The following is a 27344-nucleotide window of genomic DNA, read 5'->3' as shown; positions in this document are numbered from 1 at the left end:
CGTAAACAATATAACCACTACTGAAAAATACATATAAACAGTGTTTGATTTCTGTACTATATTGGAACTGCTTTTAATTTCCATCTCATTGGTGTCTTTTTTTTTTTTTGTATGATTTATTCACTTTTGTTAGAAAGGCAGATTTCCAGACAGAAAGAGAAACAAAGAGAAAGCTCTTCCGTCCTCTTTCCCCCTTCGCAAATGGCTACAATGACCAGAGCTGAGCCAGTCTAAAGCTAGGAACAAGGAACTTTCTCCAGGTCTCTTGCATGGGGGCAGGGTCCCAAGGCTCTGGGTCATCCTTTACTGCTTTGCTGGGCCATATGCAGGAAGCTAGATGGAAAGTGGAACAATTGGAATCCCATATGGAATCCCGGTGCTTGCAGATTTGACAAACAAATGGCAGAGCACATAGAATTGAAGTCTAAGAATGCCTCTGGGAAGTCCTCTTCCATTTCCTGATTGATAAATGCTGCTCTTGACATTTTCTGTTCTTTTATTTAGGAGTTGGAAATATCCAGCCAGATTAAGGCCTTTGTGTCATTTGGTGAGACCTTGCCAGGGCAACCACAGGAAAAAATTGAAATTCAATACCAGACTAATTCTTTTTTTTTTCTTTATTGACAACCTTATATAGTTAGTTAGGGTAAAAAGGTTCAAGGGCTACAGGAAAGTGGGTAAGACTATTATGTTTTCTATATTGTTTCCCTCATGTTTAAAGGGTGGTATTAAGAGAGAAGGCCCACCCAATTTCCCACCCTCCCCAGGTCCTGGATGTAGGGCATGCTCCAGGGTTCTTGCTCAAGTGGTTTTGATAGTTCAACAGTTATGAATTGCTGCCAATCTTGCCACTCCAAGCATGATGAGGTCTTTGAAGAATCCACTGATTGACATAGTCCATCACAGAGTCTCCCTTTGCCCCATATTTCGCTGCCAAGCTATAGCTGAGATGGTTGGTTGATCTGTTCTGTCTTCTCTCTTTTCTTGGGTAAGGTTCTGAGTCCAGCATTTTGATTGGTGAGATCTCCAAAGAAACTTTGTACCAGACTAATTCTCAAGTGGACAATTTTGTATGGCCTGCAGAAGGTGCTACAAATATTCAAACGGCATTATCCCAAAATTTTAGAATCAGGAAACTATAGGATGTGTTGGGAAAATAGGAACTATTTTAATTTAGCAAGATTTCAGGGATTTTTGTTTGTTTATTTGAAAAGCAGTGACAGAGGGAGTGGAAAGCAGAGACAGAGTAAAAGGAATTTTTCATGTGCTGGTTCAATCCTCAAATCATCACAGCAGGCAGGGCTCTGCCATGGCAAAGCCAGGAGCTTGGAATTGCACCCAGGCCTCCCTCCTGAGTACCAGGGCTACAAGTATTTGGGCCATCCTCTGCTGCTTTCCCAGGTTGGTTTGGAAGTAATATAGCTGTGAGTTCAAATAGTACTCACATGATAGCTGGGTCACTACTAGTGGCTTAACCTTATGCACCACAGTGCATACCACTAGATTTTAGAATTTGAAGAAAAATGAAAAGAAAATCTATAAAAATTTATTGAAATCAGCAGCATGTCTTAAGTGCAGCTCAAGGATTGCTTAGGCAGTGGAAAGCCTGAGAGGTAGTATTTCCAGATTCATTTTACTATTTTTTTTAAAGCTTTATTTATTTTTGTTGGGGAGTCATACTTACTGAGAGAAGGAGATGGAGATAAAGATCTTCCATCCACAGGTTCACTTCCCAAGTGGCCACAATGGCTGGAGCTGAGCTAATCTGAAGCCAGGAGCCCGGAGCTTCTTTCAGGTGTCCCACATGGGTGCAGGGTCCAAGGCTTTGGGTCATTCTCGGCTGCTTTCCCAGGCTACAAGCAAGGAGCTGGATGGAAGTGGAGCAGCTGAGGGCACTATCAGTTGTTCATGTGGGATCCTGGCATGTGCATGGTGAGGATTCAGATACTAGGCCATTACTCTAGGCCCTTCAAATTCAATTTAATGGGTCACAACCATGTTCTTTTTCTTGTCTTTTCCTTTCCTTTCCTTCCCTTTCCCCTTTCCCTTTCCTTTCTTTTCTTTCGTTTTCTTCTCCCTCCCTCTCTCCTTCCTCCCTTCCTCCTCCCTCCCTCCCTCAATCTTTCCCTCCCTCAATCTTTCCCTCCCTCAATCTTTCTTTCTTTCCTTCTTTCTTTCTTTCCTTCTTTCTTTCTTTCTTTCTTTCTTTCTTTCTTTCTTTCTTTCTTTCTTTCTTTCTTTCTTTCTTTCTTTCTTTCAATGAAACAGATCAAAGTAAAATAGAAAATATTGAAGTACATGGTACTTAACAAAGGTAATTAATTATTCTTTTGTGTACCATTGCATATGTGTTTCTATACCTATCTCTGCTAGCATGTCACATTAGGTGTGTGTGTGTGTACATATTTTATTATGTTGAGAAATTCTGTGGTTAAATAAACCCCATCTTTTACTTGGTATCCACTTGGTGTCTTCATTTATTCACCTAATTAAATGTAATATCATCTTTCCTTTAACCTTTGAAAGACGTTTTATTTCTCTTAAGGTACTTAATATACCTTAACATAGAAACAAATGTTTGTTTATAAGTTTCTGTGGGTTTTGTTTAAGGAATATTGAGTAATGTAAGGGTAACAATATTGTATTTCATTCTTTTTTCTTTTTTTTTTTTTGTTACAACACTCCAGTAAAATTTGTGGACTGTATCAAACATTATGATGAATATTAATCATATAGAATTCAGTTATTCCATTAGTAAAATGTAGCTCCAACTTTCCTGTTAAGTATCTGTTTTTGAAAACAAACAGAAACATAAATGGGAACATTAGGTTTCTATCATGAAAAATGCTATATACATTATCCTTTTTTTTTTCCTCAGCTTGTCAACCTCATGTCATTCTTGGGTCTTTCCTTAGCTTCCAAAATTATCCAGTAAAGATAAGTCATTTTTTTCTATCACATACAAAGTTCTGTTCGTTCTTAGTATTCATTTCTAAAAGCAAGTGTCATTCTTCTTGACTTTATTAGTAAGTTATAGCAGAGAAGAAAAAGAATGATAATTGTTCGGATTTTAAAATAGTTTTTATTGGGACAAGTTTGTATCAGATTGTGAATTTAATATATCCTTCAATGTTTGACCCACCTGAGTCATTTTTGTAATTTTTCAATTAGGTAATTCAGCCTTTGAAGAGATGTGGAATTAATATTTTCTATACAGTTTCTAAATGAGTAAACTGAGGCAAGAAGCATTTTAAAATTAGATGGTCATGACACTAGCCGATTCCTGTATCTTAAGTCCCACTGCCTTTATTCCATACCTGGTTCTTCTCCTGATCCCAACTTCCTGATAAAGTGCACTGTTGCGGCCACAAGAGCTGGGTTCCTGTCACCTGCATAAGTGACCTGGATTGAATTCTCAGCTTCAAGCTTCTCTGGCCTAGCTGTGGGTCTCATGAATATTTGAGTGCATAGTAGCTCTCTTTAGTAGCTCTCTGTGTGCCTATCTCTGTATCTCCCAAAGAAACAAAATATGTTTTCAAAATTAGAGATATCCATTTTTTATTTTGATGTTACTACTATGTTTGCATCTAAATTCTTCTATTTTTACTGGTCATATAGTATGGTGTTGGTCACAGAAAGCTGGTAAGAGTGAGATTTGTGGACTTTAATAGAGGATAAGTGGGATACTTTAAGAAAGGAGCATTATTTGGGAGAGAGTGGTGTTCTTGAATTCCTTCGTGCTTTATGCACATTTTTTGTATATGTAAACTTTTCTGGGGAGATGTCCAACTTTTTATCGTATTTTCACAGTGGTCTCTTCTTTTTGGTGGGGGTAAAACTATTATTTTCATATTATTTGCTTCATATTTAAAGGGTGGTATTAAGGGAGAAGGCCCACCCAATTTCCCACCCTCCCCAGGTCCTGGATGTAGGGCATGCTCCAGGGTTCTTGCTCAAGTGGTTTTGATAGTTCACCAGTTATGAATCGCTGCCAATCTTGCCACTCCAAGCACGATGAGGTCTTTGAAGAATCCACTGATTGATATAGTCCATCGTAGAGTCTCCCTTTGCCCCGTATTTCGCTGCCAATATATAGCTGAGATGGTTGATTGACCTGTTCTGTCTTCTGTCTTTTCTTGGGTAAGGTTCTGAGTCCAGCATTTTGATTGGTGAGATCCCCAAAGAAACTATGTCTGAGGTGTTCTCTGACCAAATTCTTGTATGTACTAGCAAGTACAGGGCCCAGCATAGTCCATCGCCCCGATCAGCTGGTGGTTGCAATTGCTGGGTTGGTTCTGTTTTCAGCCCCAACTTCCACTGGAACCAATGGGTGTTGCAGTCCAGCCTGGTTCTGCCCAGCACACACTCGGCCGTTGCATAAACCAGTGGGACTGTGGCCTAGTTGGAGCAACCCACAATAACCACCAGCAGGTTGCCCCCTACCCTGGTTTGCCAGTATGTGTAGCAGACTAGTTCAGTCTGTCCCACATCCCATTTGGCTCTCGAACATGTCAATGGGTATTAAAGGTTTGTTCCCTCTAACCAGCTCCACTGTGCAGCCCACGCAGATGTTGTTGGGTGTCTGTCTAGCAATCCCAGCCCCTGTCCTAGTTTTCATGCCCTCCCGTGGAAGTGGTAACCCAAGAGGAAGGAGCCCACTGTTTCCCTCCCAGGCCTCTGCCACTCCCAGATTGTGCACTCTCCAGGTAGTTCTGTGGTTTGACTTGACAGAATTAGACCCAGTGCCAGCTTCTGCCTGCTGATTCTGTGGCTAAGCCCGAACAACCCTCACCCACTCTAATTTTGTTTGCACCAGTAGGAATAATCAGCCCAGCCTGGCTTTTGCCTGATCTAGTCCACATGAGGCGCATAGGTTTTGTAGCACTGCTTAGTCTGATCTGCCCCCATCCCAGCTCACGATCTCCAGTGGGAGTAGCTATCCATCAAGGGAACACCCCTTATTTTCCCTGCTGGCTCTGCCCCCTCCCTTCCTGATTCTCACGTGTGCTGGTTGGGTGCTGTGGTAACATCCAGTACAGGCAGCTAACTTTGGCTTTCCATATTGTGCACTAGTTTTTGTCACGACCGAACCTGGCTCGACCCACACTGTTCTGGTGCTTGGATTTGCCAGTGGATGACGTGAACAGATTCAGCCTGGTCTTCCCCCAACCCATGCCGAATGTATGCCAGTAGGTAACTTTCCATGGCCTGTTCTGGGCTGTTTACTATCATGGTTCTTTTTTTTTTTTTTAAGATTTATTTATTTATTGAAAAGTCAGATATACAGAGAGGAGGAGAGACAGAGAGGAAGATCTTCCGTCCGATGATTCACTCCCCAAGTGAGCACAATGGCAGATGCTATGCCGATCCAAAGCCAGGATCCAGAAACTTCTTCCGCGTATCCCACACGGGTGCAGGGTCCTAAGGCATTGGGCTGTCCTCGACTGCTTTCCCAAGCCACAAGCAGGGAGCTGGTTGGGAAGTGGAGCACTCAAAAATTTTTAAGTGATTGGCAGTCTAAATTCTGATGTGAAATGCTGTGCAACATCAAAAGTGAAGCTGCAGATATACATCTGTATTAGCATTAACAGTAGAATCTGTTGCCAAATAGTCTGTGTGGTATCAAAGTTGGTTTCATAGAATCTGCTTGAATAAGTCTATGCATAAAAGAAATCTAAATTATGTAACTTACATCTGAATGTGGATAGAATTAAAGAATATATATTTTGCACATTTGAATATTTTTTATTTTTTCCTAATCAACATGTGTTTGAAATTTCTTTGTTGAAGATTTGGCCTCTATTAAAAATGCACAGAATAGTATAGGGAAAAAAGAAACAATAATCAACATGAAGTTGGTCATTTCCCAGGTTCTTTCTGAAGATTCAAGAGGAGCCTGTTTTTCTTTCAGAGCTGTTTCTTGAAAGCTGTAGAATTGTTTTTCCTGCAACAAATGCCTATCGTTTTCTAAAACAAGAAAGCCAATGTCTCAGTCAGATTCGCGGAGTTATTTTCATTCACTTGTGGTCCTGTTGTGTTAATACTGAATAAGCAGAGACAGCCTGACTGGTGGTGAAAGATGGTAAGCCAGCCTCAGGGCTCTTTCTGGTCAGTCCTAAACCTCTGATTGCCACGTTTTCCTAATTTCCCATTTCCAGGGCATCACTAGAGTGACCTTGCTGGCTGAATATGATGCTCTGAATCTCCAAGATTTTCACATGCATTTGGAAGTGGGCAGCCAGGCGATTGTTTACAGCACTTGAAATGAACTGTGCACTCACAGCAAGTTTGATAAACACACATTTCCTCCTTTTATCAGCGAGATTGCAGAATGTGAAGTATGAGTTTCCAGTTTTACTCATTCCCCCTCAACCCTTTTCCTGTTTAAAAACTTAGACATAGTAATTGGATTCTGATATGTCCCTGTTTTTCATTCTGCTTACTGGTAGTTGACGGCTTATCCCTGTGCTTACCTAGGCAAGGTTTGGCAAATCTTCAAAAATAAACTTTCCGTGCATTCATTCAGCTTAAAGGAGTTTCATCCCAGGGAATGTAATGTGAGCACTAATTAACAGTAATGACTGCTAATCACTTTGCTTTTTATACCCCTTTAGGAGCACTGCTATTATCCAGTGCAGTTAAGTAAAATGCTTGTATATGAATCAACAAAGCTGCATCCTTTTAGCATCTATTGCTCACAATCAAGCTTTGCATAAATTTGAGTTAACTAAAATTGATTTTAATATGCTGTGTTTCTCCAATAGTAAACTTAAATATCTAGTTAAAAATCTTGACTGTTAAAATCACCACCTGATTTCTTTCTGCTGCGATCGTCTTTGTGCTAGGTCTTCTGAATTTACAACACTTTCTCATAGATTTCTTTGAAATTGCATGACTTTATAGTTACAGTAATACTTTGATTTTGCTGTAAGTACTTATTTTCTCAAGTCAGGGAAAAACAGTAGGCTTGCTTTGACTCTTTTTGAATATGTCTATTCAGTTCCTGGAGGATCTGACAGATTCTTTAAATTATTTAATCCTTTTTAGAAATGTGCATTTCTACACATGGTTGTGTATTCAATAGTCATTACAAAAGGTTAGTTTATAGTACTTCTTTTTTTTTTTAAATTTTTTTTTTGGGGGGGGAAGTCAAATTTATATAGAGAAGGAGAGACAAAAAGAAAGATTTTCCATCTACTGGTTCACTCCCCGAGTAGCCACAATGGCCGGAGCTGAGCCAATATGAAGCCCGGAGCCAGGAGCTTCTTCTTGGTTTCCCTCATGGGTACAGAGAGTTTTGGGCAATCCTTGACTGCTTTCCCAGGCCAAAGCAGAAAGCTGATTGGGAAATGGAGCAGCCAGGACAAGAACTGGTGCCCATGTGGGATCCCAGGGCATATAAGGTGAGGACTTTAGCCATTAAGCAACTGCTGGGTCCTATAGTACTTCTAAGGTAGCGCTGCAAAGTCTGTTTACTTGCTTTCAGCACACCTGTAAAGGGCCGTGCCTCAGAAGGAGACTAAGCAAGACAGGTAAATTAATAAAGAAGCCCTACTCAAGTTGCATTCTGGTTAAGTTAGTAAGTTAAATCATTACAGCTTGTAATAGTTACTTTAACAATGCTTTTGAATTTTATTGGCTGAAAATAATTTGTTAAACTGGGGCTTTTACAATACAATTAAATTGTACATACCATGTAAAGCCCTTCTTTTCTTTTGGATTTATGAGTAGGATCAGTTGTTATTGAAGTATTTGTAACAGTTTCACAGTTGCACACTTTGATGTCAGAGAAGGTGCTAATCTCTCAGAAGTTTGAGGTTGACAAAATGAGTTGTGTACCCTTTTTTTCTTAGGAATTGGGAATTGTGTAGTTAAAACTTTGATTTTTATTGTGGAAACTATGTAAAGGTTTATTTACTTACCACATATACAAGTGGGTTTGGGTCATGATGTCTAATTTTTGTGGCTAATATTGTTAGTTCTTCAGAGGTTCAGCACCTCAGAACATTTGTTTTAATACTACAGTGAGATAATTTATGCTTGAGTTTTGTATTATTTATAAATAAATATTTAAAATTAAAAATTTTAAATTCAAAGAATTGTAGGACAGGCAAAGTGAAAAAGGAAACTAAATGAAAGCTAAATTGGATGCTATCCAGATATAATTCTAAGATTTGTGTGTATTGTTTCATGTAACTTATTTAAGATCATGATACTGTTTGCATAATAACATCATATATATTTTGGGAGGAAAATTTGCTTTTCTACTTTGAGTTTTCATGGGTAATAAAATTATGTCTAAAAAAAGTGGATATTTCAGTTTTCATTTCTTTCTTTCTTTCTTTTTTTTTTTTTAAAGTATTTGCTTTCATTTGAAAGTGATTGATCAGTGGCTGTCATTTCATCCAAAGAGGGGACAAATGGAATTGGCCTTTTAGACAAAAGTATGCAAGCAGACTGCATTCTTTCTGGTGATAGAATTGCAGAAAGATTGCAGGAGGTGCCACATTCATTTTCCTATTGATTGTGAAGAGGCTTCTGCCACAGGGTGCTGTTTCCAAAGGATAAGGAGGTGTGGTGATGAGTTACCTCTGGCAGGAAAGCACCACAATGGCAATGCAAAATGTGTGCAGTGCAGTGCTCTCACTTTGACAGCTGTTTTTGTTAAGTTTTTTTCTCCCCATTGACGTCCAATGTATTCTAGAAAAACATACATTTTGGCTTTTTTTTTTCCCTTTATGTAAGACTTAGATTTCTATGTATTTGACCTGTTTGCAAAATTATACATTATAGATATTTTCTTTTCCAGGTTTCTATTGTAATGCTTCAAAGCTGATGCAACAGTGCCCTCTATAGTCTCTTAGTGAATAGTAGATGGATACAGATGATTTGGAATATTCAAGCTGAAAAGCAGGATATTATAATTTAATTTTTGCTCTAACAAGAGATCCCTTTTTCCTTGGTAGACATTCTTGTTTTTCACTGGTGGATTTTCTTTAAACAAAGGGAACAAAAGGCCATTCTGAGTTTTCATTTAGAATTATTAGCTACTGCCTGCTATCCTGTAGTAAATCTCAAGTTTTATCAGGCATTCATCAGAGTAATATGAGATAGAAGGAATTTTATAAGCTGTACTCTCTTCATGGGTTAGGTATCCTGCTAAAGTTCAACTCCAAAAGGAATATTTAAGAATTAACTATTTTCCTTAGTACTTATTTCTTCTATTTAATTTGGATCTGAGTCGGCCTCCTAAAACTTAACTTTCACTCGTGCCTGAATTAAATAACCCAGGCTTTGTACATGGCATTATTTTAATTCAAAACAAGGGAATTATACAGTAACTAAAGTGTTTGCCACCCATTAGCATTGATTTAGTTTATAGATTTTCCTTCTCTTTTTTTGGTTACCTATTTGTATAGGCTGATAGCTAAGTTATTCATTATAAAACACAAGAAGAAGTGAAGTTATTAACTGATAATAAAGGCAAACATTTTTTTCAAATATGATTAGAAGAAAAAATTTTTCACAGATCAAGTTTATTTTCTTCCTAGAGTGTGTTAGTAAAAGGGTGTGAGCCAAGGTTCCGGTTTCTCCATGTATTTCTGTGTAGTGTTGGGTATATTTCCTAACCACTGAACCTGCATTTACATCTGTTAAGTCAAAGTAAAAGTAGTTTATCCTTTGAGGTTTTTGTGAAGAGTTAGAGATAACGTATATAAATTTACCATAATGCTCAATAAGACATTTTTAATGTAAGATATAGGATATACTTAGTGTATATTAGATGTTAGAAGTCAGGCCTGGCAGCTTGTGGTGATTTATGTGTCACTACAATCCTTCGTAGTGTGAACTGACAGAATGAGTTGTGCATCAGTTTGCAGCGACTGTAGCCCTTGTTCTGAAACTTCTTAACTCGGCCATGTTGTAGATGTGTGTGCACACGTTAGTGATTGGAAGTATGTTGAAAACTTCTGGGAAAGTTAAAGTGAACAAAATTTAAGCATTTTCCTCCTTTGGTGTGTTTGGGAATGTTTGGGTTCTTTTTTTTTTTTTTTTTTTAACCCGTTTTCTGTGCAAAAACCTAGTGCCCTTTGTGTTTTCTAGATGTGTGATATTTGGCTTCTCCATCAGCTAGAAATAAGTCAGAGGCATCAAGTGTTGAAAGTAGAACCGTTACAGCTGAAATGATAGTTGGGGCCCAGAGTCTCCTCTTCAAGGAAGCAAAGTTTAAAACTGTGTAGTACTATTTCTGGGTATATGTATCCATAAACACCCGTTTTATTCTATGTGAAGAGTTTGTTTTACTTTGGTTTAGATTCATAACTCCTAATTCTTTACCCAACATAAAAGGCAGAGCGACAGAGAAAGGAGAATAGGATAGAGAAAGATCTTCAGTCTGCTGGTTCACACCCCAAATGCCTGCAGCAACTGGGACTTAGGCCAAAGCCTGAAGCCAGGATCCATCCAGGTCTTCCACATGTAGGGCAGGAACCCAAGGACTTGGAACATTTTGCACTGCCTTGCAAGCATGATAAGAGGGAACTGGATTGGGAGTGGTGCCTGCATCTCAGAAGGTGACATAATCACTGAGTTACCATGCCAGCCCATAAAAGCACACAAATTAATGTGGTCATACAATATTAAATTATCTGTGAACCATTTAAAGCCAGTGCACTGGTGCAGTACAGCCACCCACATCTTGTATCAGAGTATGAATTCCAGTCCTAGCACCTTGGGTTCTGAACCAACTTCTGCTAATGTATGCTGAAAAACCAAAGATGTTGTCTCAAATTGTTGGGCTCCTACCACCTACATGGGAGACCCAGTTTGAATTTCAGGTGTTTTAGCTTTGACTCAGCTCTAGCTGTTGTAGACATTTAAAAGAAGTAAGCCATAACTGAAAGAGCCTCTGCCTTTTAAGTAGATGATAATAGATAAATATACATTTAAAAATGTATTTCTGGTATAATTTATCTGATTTATTTTCTTGTGATACAGTTCCATAGGCTCAGGTGACTTCCCTATTCCCTTTTCACCCTCCCTACTTACCCTTCCCTCTCTCCCACTGCTTCCCCCTATATTATTACAGTGGTATAGTCCTTCAGCCACAAGTGCATCATTCCTTTTATGTGTATCATGACATTGTAGGTATAGACAATAGTAGAGTCCAGCGTCTTATTGTCAAGATATATTTATATTCATCTAAAGGAATTGTATAAGGGAAACTGTCGTACTAGGAAGGAAAGGTACCTGCAACACGCATCTCTACTCCTGAATAAAAATGGATCCTCAATGAAACTGACTTATTTTATATATATATGTTCAAACAGTTAATGAACTGGTACGATGGTATGATGGGTAAAGCCACCACCTATGATGCCAGCATCATATTTGGGGTTGATTCCTGGCTGCACCACTTCTGAGTCAGCACCCTGCTGATGTGCCTGAAAAACAATGAAAGCTGGACCCAGTGGCTTGGGTCTCTGCACCCACATGCAGAGACTCTGAAAAGGCTTTTGGCGTCAGATCTGCTCTGTCTTTGTAGCTATTTGGGGAGTGAACCAGCATATAGAAGATCTCTCAGACATTCCCTTAACTCTGCCTTTCAAATAAATACTATAAATATGTGTGAACTAGCATTTAGCAGGCAATATAGAAATTTGCATTCTTTATATTGACAGGGAACATGACTTCAGACTCAAAGTTGGTCAGCACTTATGAAATTGAACAAAATTGCCATTTAATATTGTTAAAGAATTCACAATTTTTGCAGAAATTAAGAGATGAAGACAAGTGTTATTTATTTTTCTTTGATTACATCTGAGCTGAAAATCGAAGTTTCCACAAAGCCATGTTGCAGAGGTTTTGTGGTAGAAGCTAGCCAGATGAATACTTACCTATTTCCTCTTCCTGGGTATTTCTCTCTCCCTCCTGCCCTCCCTCCCTGTTTTGCCTTACTCACTCTTAGGTTGTGGTCATGTGATTAGGTTATATTCGATGGAAGTAGGAAGTACTTCGAAGCCTGACCCAGAAAGTCGAGGCATGACTGCATTTTTTCTTTCACTTGTGTAGTAAGTCCAGAAGCTTCATGTTCAAGATTGCAAAGACACAGGATGGAAGAATGCCGTATCCCCGAGTCACTGTCAGGATAAGAGCTGACTCACCCTTTTTTTGTGAAGGAGAAATGAACATATTTGCTTTCAGTCAGAGATGCTTGTGGTTATAGGATATTGGAGGATATCTTACTTTATTATCAATATAGTTTTATTTAATAATGGCTTTTTAAGAATTGTTCAATTCTAGAAATCATGTTTATTTCCAACCATGTGTGTTATGATTGACAAAGTACCTATTCCCATCTCTAGCAGGAAACACAGCTCTTGAAAAATATCTTAATGCAAAGATATAGTCCATGTGTTCTTGCAAGGACAGATGTCTTGTTTCATAAAGTAAAATCAGAGGGGCATGACCAATGTTGCTATAATTCTTTGAAGTTGTTTAGAAAGCTACTGGAAACTGGGTGCTTATAAATTCCAAACAAACAAAACTGAGACATCTGGCTCTGTTGTTGTTAAGAATTTCAGGGTCTTGGTGTGTGTGTGTGTATAGATATATTTGTGTATGTGTGTGTATATACGTATGTATTTTTTTCAAATGCAGAATGCTTCTTCAAGTAAATTTCCAGTTTCCACTGTCACAAACTGTGCTTCCAGTTTCTCCTAGATATTTAAATCTGAATATTTTAGAATATTTCAAAAGTGTTAGGAATAAAATCAAAGCTCCTCTTATGAAAATAAAAAAAAAAAAGACGATTGTAGTTAAAAATACTAGGAGGAAAAGGGCAGAAAAATATTTGTGGTCAATATTAATTGAATTTATCTGATGCTTCAGACATTTCAAGTGACCCAATAATAGAAATGGTCTTAAATGGAGAACTTAAAAAAATTTTGTATTTTTTTATTTATTTAGAAGAGAGTGTTTCACAGGGAAGAGGAAAGGCAGAATTTTTGATCTGTTCATTCACTCCTCAGATGGCCTCGATGCCAGGACATGGCCAGGTGGAAGCCAGGAGCCCAGAGTGTCTTCCTAGACTCCAGTGTGGGTGCAGAGGCCCAAGCACTTGAAACTGTTGTCCACTGCATTCCCATGTGTGTGAGCAGGGAGCTGGATTGAAAGAGGGATTTCTAGGGTTCAGAGCTAGAGTCAGTGGAAGGTACTTAGCCTGTACAACACCAGCTCCTCCTACACATACCTTTTGAATGTAGTTTTTCAAGATTCAGTAAAATGTTTTTGTTATAAAGTCTTATTTGTGTTCTATGTTGATTTCCAGTATGTTTGAATTAATGTAATAGATAATAAACCAGATACTGTTTTTAGTGTATCACATGGGTTAAAATTAGGATCGACAAATTTATCTTTTTTACCATTATAAAGAAGAAGTGTTTTAGTTGATGGGACAAAAATGGAAAAAAAAATCTTTTAATAATCAAATATGATAGTTCTCCTTAAAATAATAAGCAGCTATACTAAAAAAACATGTTTAAAATTAAGCTGTGACTTACAAGACTGACAAAATGCTATCTACCAAAAAATTGAATAAGGTACTTTTTCCTTTGCTGAGAGCACCAAATTAAGAATCTGCTTAATTAAAATAGTGATAAATGTCAGTTGCATTACTGAAGACAGTGAAATACAGCTGCTCTGTCTAGTGAAAGCTTGCATAATTTACCAAGACTGTACAAAGAAGCAGCGCAACAGCCACTGCAGACCATTAGAGGCAATGTCCTGTTTATTCTACATACATTCCTTTTTTTAATTAAAATGTCAATGATAATTTTATAGCGGTTCTCAAAAAAAAAATCCTTTAAATTTTTGCAAGGTGGTAGAGTGTGAGGAGAGATCATTGCTGCTGCTGTGTATGAAACAAATTAAACCTAAGGGGGAAAAATAGCATGCCATCATTTTTATTAATTCAGTTGTCCTTATTCTGAGTTGATATTGAGGTATGTGATGATTTTCTTCATATAAATTATGCGTGACAAAAGTGTACTATAATCTTTGAATACACATGTATTGAAAAATCTTTTGGAGCCACTAAATATTGGTTGGAGCCAGAAATAGTACTGCTTATACATAAAGGTATAGATATGTATATAGATTGTGAAAATCTCACAAGTGGGGCAGACATTTAGGAGTATGTGTGAGGACTAGCTGGTAGAATTATTTTCCTCGGCTCCATCACTCAGTTATCGAAAGGCATACTGTAATGCTCTTCTGTGACTGAGGCCAAAAAATGATTGCACGGAAGACAAAAACATGATTGAGAATCCCTGTTACATTATATATTTTCAAATAATGATATCAATGATATTTTCATAAATATAGTTCAGCAAAAGGTGATGGTAGATCGCCTTCAAGGGTTGAGTTGGGTTTATATATTTACTGCTTGCCTGGATTTTAGATTTTAGCGCACACTACAACTTTGGTTTTAAATAACATTTTGATGTCTTGGCTTTTCCATTTATAAAGTAATAGTAATATTTGCATCATAGGATCATCCTGAGCATTTAATTAGATAATCTACATGGAATCATACCTATAGCATCAAGAAAGGTTAACTAGGACATTATTATTTATCATTATGTGAAACACTTTCTGTTGTGCTGAGGCAATAGAGCATTGTTCATACTTATTAAAATAATCGTTATCTGTTGATTTGCTTGTTAGAGAAGTTAGCTGTGTTCTTCCGTGCTTTCGATTTGTGTGGTAAAAATCCTTCTACTCCTAATTTTTTCTTTTTCTTTTTAGATCTTCATGTATCAGTATCTTTGGTACCTGTAAACATAATCACAAAGCTTGTGCATTTTGAACCGCTTCAGATTGGGGAGGCTGGAATTCATTGGGTAGTTTCTAAAGTTCAGTTTTTTGCAGGCCTTCTCATTTTCCCACATACTAAAAACTTCTTAATTAGGAAAACTTTGGAGGCAGAACATGGATGCATCACCAGGAATTTGAAATGTTTATACAAGAAAACAATATGAGGAAGAATGTTAGATAAGTTTGTTCTGTGTGCTTTTTAAAAATTTGAACCTCAGTTAAAAAAAAGGTACAGAGATAAGAATTTACAGTTATGTAAATATTATTTGTAACGTTTATACATGCTCTGCAATTTGTAGAGTATTAACATACATTTTTTTTTTTGACCTTGGTATATACTAGGAGGTTTTTTTAAGTACTAGAGAGATAGATCATTAAGGTACAGGTTGAGATAATAAGGCATAGTGCCCTCTTAGAAACTTAGCAATTAGAGATTTAAGGAAGAAAGTATATTGGTATCTATTAATCAAAATTATATTGATGATGGATTCTTTGTTTCTTAAAAAATCTTTCACATCCCTTATCATTTTTCTCTTGGTTCAGGAGTTGGTGTCTACCCTTCCTTGTTTTGCCAGCATTGCCATGTTTCTCCGGAAAGTGCTGTTTCTTAAGTCTCAGTGTTGCAGTAAGGATTTGGTTTAACAGATAAGTTGCTTAGGATACACAGTTTTCATAAGGAAGTAACTGACTCAAGTTGTGGCTCTAGTTCTGTTCCAACTTCATGCCAGGGTAGCAAGTGAAGGCTTGGGTCCTTGCTCCTCATATGGGAGACCTGGTTTGGGTTCCAAACACCTAGCTAGGATTAATTCAGTCCTGGCTGTCGAGGATGTCTGGAGAGTGTACCGCTGTTGTATTCGTTCTTTTCAAGTAACAGTATAAACAAAGTAATGAAAGCTCAGGGTGAAAAGGCATCTGTATTGCTCTGTAAGTGCCTGCTTAAGGAATTATACTTGTGCTTTTTTGATTACTCTTATAACATTGATCAATATTTTGAAGTAGTTAATAGCTTTGTCTTAGAGAAACTGGGGTTCTTTCAGAAATTCGTTGTTTCCTTTCTTAGTAACTGTATATTTCCAACCCTTTACTTCATGTTTTTATTGAGTTGGAGTCAATTGATCAGTCAAACAATCTGAAAAGGAATTGATTAGAAACTTTACAGTAAATAAATAAACTCATGTCTTCTGAATTACATTCTTCGTTATGTAATGGTCATTATTTGGACAGTTTAGAGATGTATTTTAAAAAAGATTTATTTATTTTTATTGGAAAGTCAGATAAACAGAGAGGAGGAGAGACAGAGAGGAAGATCTTCTGTTGATTCACTCCCCAAGTGGTGGCAGTGGAGCGGAGCTGAGCTGATCTGAAACCAGGAGCCAGGAGCCTTTTCCGGGTCTCCCATGTGGGTGCAGGGTCCCAAAACTTTGGACTGTCCTCGACTGCTTTCCCAGGCCACAAGCAGTGAGCTGGATGGGAGGTGGAGCTGCTGGGATTCAAACCAGTGCCCAAATAGAATTCTAGTTCATGCAAGGCAAAGACTTTAGCCACTAGCCTAGCACGGTGGGCCGTAGAGATGTATCGTAACTGTGTTATAAATCACAGCAATCTTTGTATCGTGAATTTTCATGAACACCAAAATTAGGATCTGGAAAGGTGTTTTGCTTTGACCTGAAAGCAATTTGATCATTTCTTTCCTCAGTCCCAGAGATGGAATAAGCTTGCTAGAACTGTTGTTATAGTTTTGTCTTAAATTAGCTGGTGCAGCTGCTTGACACATTTTTCATGATTAAAAAATAACATTAGCAGTAGAGGATAACCTTTTTTGGTTTCTCTAGTTGCTACATTCTAATATGATTTTCCATGCTATTTTAATTTTTGTTTGAATTGTTTTTTGCTTAACTATCAAATTTTTTCATCTTTCTCCTCTTAGGTAGCCTGAATAAAGACCATCTTTCTTGTGAGATTAGATTTTAGGTATTTCCTTTGAAAAAGTATGTAAGTTTTTATTCAGTAGAATAGTTTCTTTGTAACCATTTTCAGCTCTTGCCCCATTCTTCAAACCTTCTTTCTTGTTACTTCAGTTCTTCCATAATTTTACTTGACATTTAGAATAATTTTTTTATTAAAACAAAATATATAAGAATGCTAAGAGTATGAAATTATTAGTCAGAATTAAATTACTCAAAGTTAATATCTGGTTAATTATTTTATGTACTCATATTTAACACACAGGCATAGAAATCCACAATTCTGGATCTATGCCATATATGTGTGTATATAACTATACATTTTTAACTTAAAATATCAGTAGCTTTTTTTCTATTCATTAAAAACTCTCATGAACATAATTTAATGGCTACTTAATATTCCATTGTATGGCTATATAATACTTTTCTTAATGAGTCCCTAATTTTGTAAATTAGATTGAATCTAATTTTACTATAAATAATAGAGGTTTGCTGTTGGTACATCATTTATTGTCTGTATTTGAAAAATTAATTCCTTAGGATAGATTTCTAGCTTATAAAATTAATAGATCAGTGAATCCAATTATTTATTTTTAAGGTCACTGATACATACTAAGTAGAATATTTCCATAAATGTTAGTGCATTTATTATTAAACATTCATTTTAATTCTTCATTTAATATATCTGAAATCTTAATTTGGGCTTCTACTTTTGTAGTTCTTGGTATTTGTTGAATACATAGCGGAGGCAGCATTCTACTCATATCTTACTGCATTTTATTCTTGAAAACAGTCGGAAATCATTTTTAGGCCAACTCAGTCATGTAGTACTAGTCATAGGATGATTTTCCCCTGTTATGAGCAGTTGGTTTCCAGTGGTTTAATTGGACTTTAGCTGAAATATTATCATCTGCTAAGTGGGATGACTTTTTTACGCTGTTCGCTATTAATTTGTGATGTGCATGATGACAGATTTGGATAAAAATGCATGTGTGCTATTTATGGAAGAGTTACAGATGTGATAATAAGTGTAACTTACCTTTTCAATAAATTTTATTTTCCAAATAACTTGGAGACAACTGATTTATTTTCTATTGGCATCTTAAGTTTGTCAGTCTTCAGAAGTGAATGATTTCTAGGTTTCTGTAGAAATGGTATCTAGGTTTCTCTCAGTAAATGTGATAGAATATTGGTATAGTCATGCGAAACTTATCATTTTGGGCAAAGGTTTTTTTTTTAAGATTTATTTATTTTTATTGGAAAGGCAGATATGTATATATAGCAAGGAGGAGATAACAAAGAGAAATATCTTCCGTCCAATGAGTCACTCCCCAAGTGACTGCAACGGCCGGTGCTGCGCCAATCCGAAGTCAGGAGCCAGGAGCCAGGAGCTCTTCCTGGTCTCCCACGCGGGTGCAGAGACCCAAGGCTTTGGGCCGCCCTTGACTGCTTTCCCAGGCCACAAGCAGGTTGCTAGATGGGAAGTGGAGCTGCTGGGATTAGAACCGGCGCCCACATGGGATCCTGGAGCGTTCAAGGTGAAGACTTAAGCCGCTAGACCACAGTGCCAGGCGCATGGGTAAGGTTTTTAAACATGAAAAATGTTTTATTGTTTTCACATTATGCAAATTATTAAACCATTACCTTATGTTTACTCTGTGTAGCATAGAAAATATTTTGTACTTCTGTCATTTTTATGAACTTTTGTTATTAATGATGACAACTGCTGTTATGCCATTTCAAAACAAGCAAAGCAAAACTTTAGTGGTAGTAATTTTACCTTAGTTATTTGACTTAGATTTATAGCAGTTCATTTAAATAAAAGTTTTTGATAATTATTACAAATTATGGTTTAGATTTTACAAAAAGCCATGTTATATCATTTTGGTGCTGTTAGTCACCTTTTACTGTTAGTCTTTTAGTTTCTCTGAGTTAATCCTTCCTGTGTTTGATTCATTGTATTCTTAGTGCAATTAGAGGATCCTGCCTTCTGTGACTTTAAGAAAAAGAATTCTGGTCTCATTTGGTAGTTTCTTGTCTTTGATATGAAAATGCTGTTTCCACATTGAGTTGGATTGTGTCTAAGTGGGAATGCTGTTGAGAAGGGTGTGTTACTGCTCCTTTCTAATTGCTGGGTCCTTACATTTCCACACCCTGCCCCCGGCTTTTCAGCTGTAAACATATCCATTTATGCATGCTATAAACACTTTTTATAGTTCCATTTTGCTCTTAACTTTTCCCTCTCATTCTGTCTTTCTTGTTTTTTCTCCTTTATCTTTTCCACATTTGTGTATATGCATATACATACATATAAGTGAATTTTCAAGTGTTAAAGCTTAAGGATGCAAAACCAATTTTGATGCTTAAGAGTCTACTTAAATTATTTGCTTTCTCTTTTCTTATTTAAGTTATGGTCATCTGCAATATGATTGTGTTTTTATGAGCATACATTGTTATGTCTTCTCACATTTTATACCTTTTAATGACTAGATGGTAGAACCAGATAAGCCCAAGGATTAGAGAGGCTTAAAGTTTAGTGTGCTGACATATCATCTGGAAAACTTACTAAAAATTCAGGTTCTGATTCAGTTGGTCTGAGACCCAAGGTGGTGCCCGGTAAAAGGATACATGTTGAATCAACTAGAGTATATCACTTACTTAGAGAAGGAATATTTGGGTTTACTAGTCAGTTTCTTCACAAGGTAGCTTTCTTCACAAATCAGGAGGTTGGTCATTTATATTTTCCTTCGAACATAATTTGCAATATTCCCCCTGTTTTCTCTGACTTAAGTGATTTTATTCATTCATACATTCATTTATATTTGAAAAGCAGATTTACAGGGAGAAGAAGAGAAAGAGGGAAGGATTGTCTATCCATTGTTCACTCCCAAAATGGCCACAATGGCCAGAGCTGAGCCAATCTGAAGCCAAGTTCCAGGAACTTCTTGTGGGTTTTCAATGCATGCAGGGTCCCAAGGCTTTGGATCATCCTCTCATTGCTTTTCCAGGCCACAGGCAGGGAGCTGGATCAGAACTGGAGCAGTTAGGACACAAACTGACATCCACATGGGATCCCAGTTCTTGCAGGGAGATTAGCCAATTGAGCCATTATGCTGGACTGGATTTTATTTGACTTTTTATGGATTTATTTTATTTGTTTGAAAGGCAGACTTGCAGAGAGAAGGACAGACAGACAGACAGACAGATCTTCCACCTACTAGTTCATACTTTTCACCCCTCAACAGTGGCCTTATTTTCTTGGCTGTGTTAGTCTGAAGCTGTGAGCGAGGAGCTTCTCATTGGCCATCCCCTGCTTCTTTCCTAAATGCATTAGCAGAGATCTGGAGCCAAAGTGGAAGAACCGTGATTTAAACAGGCTCCCACATGGGATGCTGGCTACAGCTTTATTCACTATGCTAAAACACTGGCCTTAGATAATTTTAGGCATAATAGTTGAAAAAATCTTTGTGTTCTAGATCTTCTGTCTTATCATATATAATGTCCTGAATTTAGTTTGCTGTTTTATATACACTAATGATATATACTGACATTTATTTTGAGTGTTTAAATTTTATTATTGATGGTTGAAAATACTTTTCAGTTTGGAGTTTTCAGAACAGGAAGCGAGAAATAGGATGGGAAATTGGGAGATGTGGCCATAGAGTAAATGTAAACTCTAAGTTAATGCATAGAAATGGTTCTGTTCTTTCTCATCTCTTCAGTTTTTTTTTTTTTCATTTAATTACTATCTAATTTGAAAGGTAGGGTTATAGAGAGCAGAGACGAAGGTAGAGATAGACAGAACAGGGTTGTCCATCTCTACCAGTTCATACTTCACATGACTGCAACAGGTGGGGCGTGATCAGGCTGAAACTAGGAACCTGGAACGCCTTCCTGGTCTTTCACAAGAATGCTAGGGTCCCATTATTTGCAGCATCATTCATTGCTTTCCCAGCCATTTTAGAAAGGATCTGGATTGGAAGTGGAGCAGCTCAGATTCCCCGTGCTCATAATGGATTTTGCACACAACAGCTTAATGCACTGTAATACAGCATTGGCCCTATCTTTATGGTTATCACTAGAATCATGGTCAATCACATTGAAATGAATTATCTGTTGAAAGTGAGAAAATTATTTGATACATATGCAACAGTTATTGTTATACTTTAATTTTTAGTTGATGTAGAGACAGAAAAACAAACAAACAAAACCAGAACACTCCCATTGGCTGACACATGCCCCACGTGTCTGCAGTGGCCAGTAGATCAAAGCTAAGAGCCAGGAACTCTTCCAGGTGTTCTGTGTGGGAGAAAGGAGTCTAACCACTTTGAACCAACACTGCTACCTCCTCAGGTCTATGTTAGTAGGAAGCTAGAATCAGGAGCCAGAACCAGAGATCAAAGTCAGGTACTCCAGTGTGACATGACAATCCTAACTACTGGGTTAAGTGTCTGCCCCTTACATTTTAGATAAGATGCCTTATAAATAGAGAATGACATAGTTTCTTGTGAAAAAAAAGTGACAGTTTCCAACAATAGGGATATGTATCAGAACCAGTATAGTGTTTATAAGATAACCTGAAGACTGCATTCTACAGGTTGACCCATTTTTTTTCCCGTCTTATAATGAAATGTTGCCATCATTAGAACACCTTTATCTTTAAAGATTGTAGTTGCAAAATATCATGGTTAACAACATTTTTTTAACAACATTTTTGAGGAGAAATGATACTGCCATTATCTGAAATGACAGAAGTCACTGTAATACAAGCTTGAAAAATGGGAAGGCTTTTCCTTTGCCAGTAATGCTGTGCCTGAAAATTAACTGCATTTTAATTTAGGGCAAAAAGAAATCACCCAACATGTATTATGCTTTTCCAAACCTTTTTAAACATTATTCTAGAACTAGGTATAACATTTAAGTTGTATTTCCAATCTGATTTGTCTATATACTTTGAATGAGTATAGATTGCCCTTTCTTTAGTCAGCCTACATTTAAAAAGCTTATGTTTTGCCATAATACAGTAGAATTATTTGTGGTAATGTTACAAGTCTCTAAACTGCATGAACATTATCCTGCTGTTTTATTGTTTTATAATGTAAAAGTAAATGCAAGCATTAAGAAATGTGCAGTGCTGTCAGGCTCCTTCAGGATTTAAGAAAATTGCCCTATTGAAGAACTGAAAATAATCTTTCAGGTCGCAAAGAGCAGTTGCTCTAATATTGCCTAGCATTTTACTTTCCTCTTCTTTTTTTCTCTAACCATACTGGTGATTTGAGTCAATGCTGAAGAAACTCAGATTTTATTTGATTTTAGCAAGCTGTTATTGCCTGGTAAGGATTACTTATAAAACAGCATGGTTACAAACAGGAAGAATATAGAGAGCTCTATTCTTAATTTTACCTAATTCTAAATCATGAATCTGCTCTTGTAGCAGCAAAAATTATGCAGTCTAGCTTCTTGATCCAGTTTATGAATTGATTTAATAGGCACAAATAACATGTGTAAATCACAAAACTCTGAAATTATGTTGTGTTGCAAGCCCTTCATAAGAATGAAAGAAATACACATACAGAATCTTAAAGGCAGAACCTCCATGAAAGCTCTGATGTGGCGTTTTGGATTTTTTAAATATGAAGAAGTAGCTATGTCTTCTGGTGTTTAGCCTTTTGTCCTATCTGTTTTAAAATATTTCCATTTAAATGCAGATTTTGATTTTCCATCTGGGACTAGGTAGAAGCCATTCCATTATACTACTAAAAGAATAATCCACTTTAACACAACATTTCTCCCTAAAGGGATGGTCTTTTCTAGTCATAAGGTATTATTTTTCTCAGAATGATATTAACATTCATGATGTAGTGATTCTATCTTGATTTGAAAGATGTTTTGTTCTGTCAGTAAAAGGGATTAGAGAATATAGTTTGTATCCTATTGCTAAAAAATAGCCTTACTTTGCTCAAGATTAGGTATTAGTAATTTTGGGGTAGATGTGTAATTTATGTTTTTATAATGTGAAAAACTAAGCACAGTGAAATGGAAATCAGCAAATCCATTAAATTGAATTCTTAAACATTGTGATATACATGTTAAAAAATGGATCAAGTAACATGCTGAAAATTTCTGAAGGTGGTTTTGTTTTTTTTTTTTTTTTTGCTTTCATTTTCTTTGTGTTTTACAAAGAATTCTTTTGGGTACCTAGGAAAAGCATTAGAGCAACGAGGTACTGCGTTGAAGGATGTATATGTGTTGATTTTGCCTTAGCCTCGAAATGTATTAAAACTTTAAGATAAAGGGGGATTACTTTAATTAAATGGAATGTCTCAAGCAGAAGGAGTTCTGAAGGCCTTTCTACTATTTGGTGGCAGAACTTGGTGTGTAGAATGTAGCTATCCAAAGCTTAAAGCATGTGGGGACTCTGTGTGGGACGCCAGCGTTGTGCCCGTAGGCACGCTGTCATTCAGCCAGTAGATTAATTAACCAGAGGCTGCACAGGCTTTCTGCAGAACCTCATGCTTTCAGTCAGACCGTTCTTGAGGCCAAGAAGATGAGGGCTTAAAAAATATTGAACCTGTTTTTTAGAAAATTTTTTGTTGTTAACAAACTGAGAATATATAATGATACTTTTTCTAAGAATAGTTTTGCTTAAAAACACATACATATATATGTACATTTATATAGGCACATAACAGGATAAAAATTATACATCTTCTGTTTCCTGACAGAGTGATTTTAATGGGTTAAAAACTTAAAATCCCAACCACAATTTGACATATAAATTTCTCCAAAGAGGACTTTCCTTGTACCAGCATACATCTTTAAAACTTTCTAATTAATGACTTATTACATTAACAGTGAATAGTAATTTCTAATTGCAAGAATAAATGTAGATATTCCATAAGTATACTATTTTAACAGATAACTATTTTGAATTCATACCTTTGATGCTAAAATTTTAAGAAAATTTGTTTTGGGGCGAAATTTTAATGCTAGCCTTTACTTTGCTGTTCCTATGAATATTTATATTCTCCATTGAAATTCAAGCCTTTGCCTATTAACTTAGGAGATTTCAACCATCAGCTTAAAATACATTTATTATAAAACTAGTTGCAACTATACCCATTCACATTTTCTGTAATGTGATCTTTCTCTTCAGCAAGGGCTTTTGTATTCGTATAAATATAGCAGATATTTTTCAAATGAATGAAGATTTTTACATCAAAGTATTTTGCTTAAAAAACACTTTCAGAAATAAATTTGAGCATATATTAGCCCATATATTCTTCTTAAAAATGAGTACAATGTATTTGCTTTTTCCTCATTCAGTTTTACTTGTTTTATGATTATAGCATGCATTGTTTACTGTTCTGTGAAATATTGATGAATATTATTTTCTAAATATAGATAAAAAATTGTTACCATGATATTGTGTTTGTGCTTTAACATTGGAAAATACATGGAAATAATTAAATGCCATAAAAGCATTGTTTCATTTATATATTTTTTTATCAGTGTAGAATACATTTCTCTCTTCCCTACACCCAACTTTTTTTCCCTGACACTGTCAGTTTTTTAGCGCTCTCACTGGAATTTATTTTGTTGTAGTAAATAAAAGACAAGTCATTATTAAACAGATTTTTCTGTTAATTCAATGTATGATTACCGTTTGCCATAGGTACTTTTAAGGGCTTTTATCCAAAATAAAATTCATTAAAAATGCAATTAAAAAAATCTATTGTTAATGACTGCTTGAGTGACTGGCTCATAATTGGCTCATTACAATAAAAAAGCAACTGTTTAAAAATCGTGACAATGAGCTACAGTACAGAGTGAACACTTCATTGTAAGGCCCTATGTGATTACAGGATCCTGAAGGTAAAAGCAGAGAAGCATGTTCAGTTGGAGCCTCCAGGATCGCTTTCTCTTTTACACCAGGACAGTGAGTTGAGGTCATGACCTAACTCCGGCTGTAGAAGCAGGAGCTCTTCTTGTTGACAGTGTCCCAGCATGAAGGGCAAACATAGGTAACATAGTCCACTTAAAGGCAGGTCCTCAGACCCCTCTTTGTTTCCCTTTCCCAGAATCTTTTCAGTTGACTTAAATTACAAAGTTGTAATCAGGAAATCTTTACTTCTGTTGGGACTAAACTAACAAAGACGATATTGTCATACAAGCCGTTATTATTACCTGCCTCCTTGTTAATGCAGGAAAGCATGTAAATAGCTTCTTTTCAAGTTTGAGAATTAAAATGTGTGTGTGTGTGTGTGCCTAAAGTTTGTAGGTTTTTTTTTTTTGTTGTTGTTGTTAACATATTGGTTACTTAATATTTGTATTATTTTAAATCAAATAAAAAATCGTTTCATTTCTAGGCTGTGGATCTTAAGTAAAAGCATAAACTTGTAAAACAGGAAGAAAAGTAGCATATACATGATACATTTTTTTTCTTTACCAAATCAAAGTTTTATTTTTCTTTTTATGTTCTGGACTTGCCAGTGATTTGACATACTGTATGTGAACTCTGCAGTGTCAAACTTTGCGATGTCATGTCAGCTGTTTTCTTTAGGGGATAAAAATTTTAAACATTGACAAGTGTAAATAAGAATGGTCATTAAATCTCTGCATAAGGTTCTACCTATAAGGCAAAATCCTGAGTTCTGACAGTAGTTGAAAGGGCTTCTTTAATGAGCCCTATATTTCCAAAATTCCTTTCCTGTTTGAAGCCAAAAAAAAAAAAAAAAAAAAAAAACCACATTGAAAGTTTTAAGGATTGAGGACTCTTGCTTTTGTTTAGTCTGCAACATCAATATAAATGCTGTTTTTGTGTTGTGGTGACTTTTCTTAAGTGTAATTTTTCATTACATGTATTAAAATTTGAATTTTTGTTTGAATTCTGAGTTTTAGACCTGCCCATGTGTGAACTTAAAATATAAGCAAGGCAGTGACTTCAAGATCAGAATTACTCACGACCAGTCAGGTTATTAAATGCAATCAAAACATGTTAGTATTAGAAGTGTAATATAAATTAGGAAGCTCTCAGTGAGATTTCAGTAGTTTTTGAAGAATTAACACAGTTAATTGATCTCAATGAATCTTAAGTAAACAAACTGCTTGGGTATTTCTTCATTATCCTATTCTTATCATACTACTATACATTACTCTGACCAGTTTTGTAACCTGTGCATTTCTTTTTCTTAACAGAATTAAAAGGAAATATTGCAGAGAAAACAACCATTGAAAACAGTGGAAATTATGTTGCTTTCTGGTTAAGTTTTTCTTGAAGTATCAATCTAATGGAGTTTACATTTCTCTTGTAAGCAAAACTGAACAATGTATTTTTCACAGTTGAAGCTGAGTGAGACACTCAGTTCACCTTATGGTTATGAGGAGTTGAGCATGCAAACTGATGTCTTTGTGATTTATAGGTGTAGTTTGATAAACCTTTTGGTAAATGCCGTGGCTGTATCATATTAGCACCAAAATATTTTATACATGTAAGGATTAGTATGGCTAGGAAAGCTATTCAAATAAACACTTCAACGTATGGTTTGTGGGAATATTTGTTACTAGGAATATTTGGTAGTATTTATAATTTGATGATTGTTAATGTTCAACTTTGTGGCCTGGAGATAAGCTTAGCATTTCTGACATGTTTGGTGGGAGTGATTTTCATATATCTTATTACTCATACAAAGATTGCTTGTATAAGGTACAGTTCTTTGTTCATTGGCATTCCAGAAAGAATCTTTACTTGCATTAATATTTAAACAATATCTCTTATATATTGCTAAGTTTTTAAGCATTTCACAGTCAACAATGATTAATTAAGGTTATGATGTGCCCTGTGATGTATTAATTTATCTTTTTATGTCCAGGAGGTATTGATTTGCAATACTGAAGTAGAGCAGCATCCATTCATTTATCAAATGTGTTCTGAGTGGCTGCTCTGGGTCCTGGATGCAAATATCTGTAAAAGAATGATCCAGTTCTCTTAGGACTCATAGTCCAGATTACTGATGCTAACACAATATTATAATGATAGGTTAAAATTAAAAAAAAAAACTTGTATATAGTGGATGAGGGAAAGATTAGTTTTCACCCACGGAAGATTCAGAATGGATAGTTGGAAAATAGAGGTGAGTAAAGATTTTATCAGGAGATGAATGACTTCCAGACTGAAAGAGCATTCTAAATAGAGCACAAGTATGTTATGAAGGATGCACATACTTCTCACAGTTTACTGTGACTAGATGCAATGTGTAAGGAAGGACTAAAGGACAGTTTGAGAAGACAAACTGGAAGGAGGTTGCATAAAGTCATGTGTGCTTTACTGAACAGTTTGGAGACCTCATGCTGTAGTACATGGTAGGTTTGTAGTTAAGAAGTAAAGTGGTTAGATTTGTCATTTGTAGTTAACTAGAGGTAGCATTGAGTGAAAAGACATGGAGGTTAGCTCTTTTGAATATAACGGGACTAAGATATCTTAGTAAAAAATGAATAAACTGA

The 27344-nt window shown here is 36.2% G+C and overlaps 1 protein-coding gene across 4 annotated transcripts in view; it reads left to right on the top strand.

Moving 5' to 3' along the window:
- DPH6 (diphthamine biosynthesis 6) overlaps nucleotides 1–27344 on the top strand; it is a 117791-nt gene that overhangs the window by 8106 nt on the left and 82341 nt on the right. The window contains exon 4 of one of the 4 annotated variants that reach the window (XM_040970233.1): nucleotides 6159–6591. The exons of the other annotated variants lie outside the window; for them this stretch is intronic. Coding sequence (XP_040826167.1) covers nucleotides 6159–6263 — 105 coding nt within the window. The 3' untranslated portion in view covers nucleotides 6264–6591. Of the gene's footprint in view, nucleotides 1–6158; nucleotides 6592–27344 lie in introns of those variants that run through there. 4 annotated transcript variants of the gene reach the window in all.

Source organism: Ochotona curzoniae, unplaced genomic scaffold (assembly GCF_017591425.1).
Source record: "Ochotona curzoniae isolate NIBS_2020 unplaced genomic scaffold, NIBS_Ocur_1.0 scaffold_4701, whole genome shotgun sequence".
Classification (NCBI taxonomy): domain Eukaryota; kingdom Metazoa; phylum Chordata; class Mammalia; order Lagomorpha; family Ochotonidae; genus Ochotona; species Ochotona curzoniae.
Note: the sequence above shows the minus strand (reverse complement) of the source record. Positions and strands in the feature narration are given on the sequence as shown.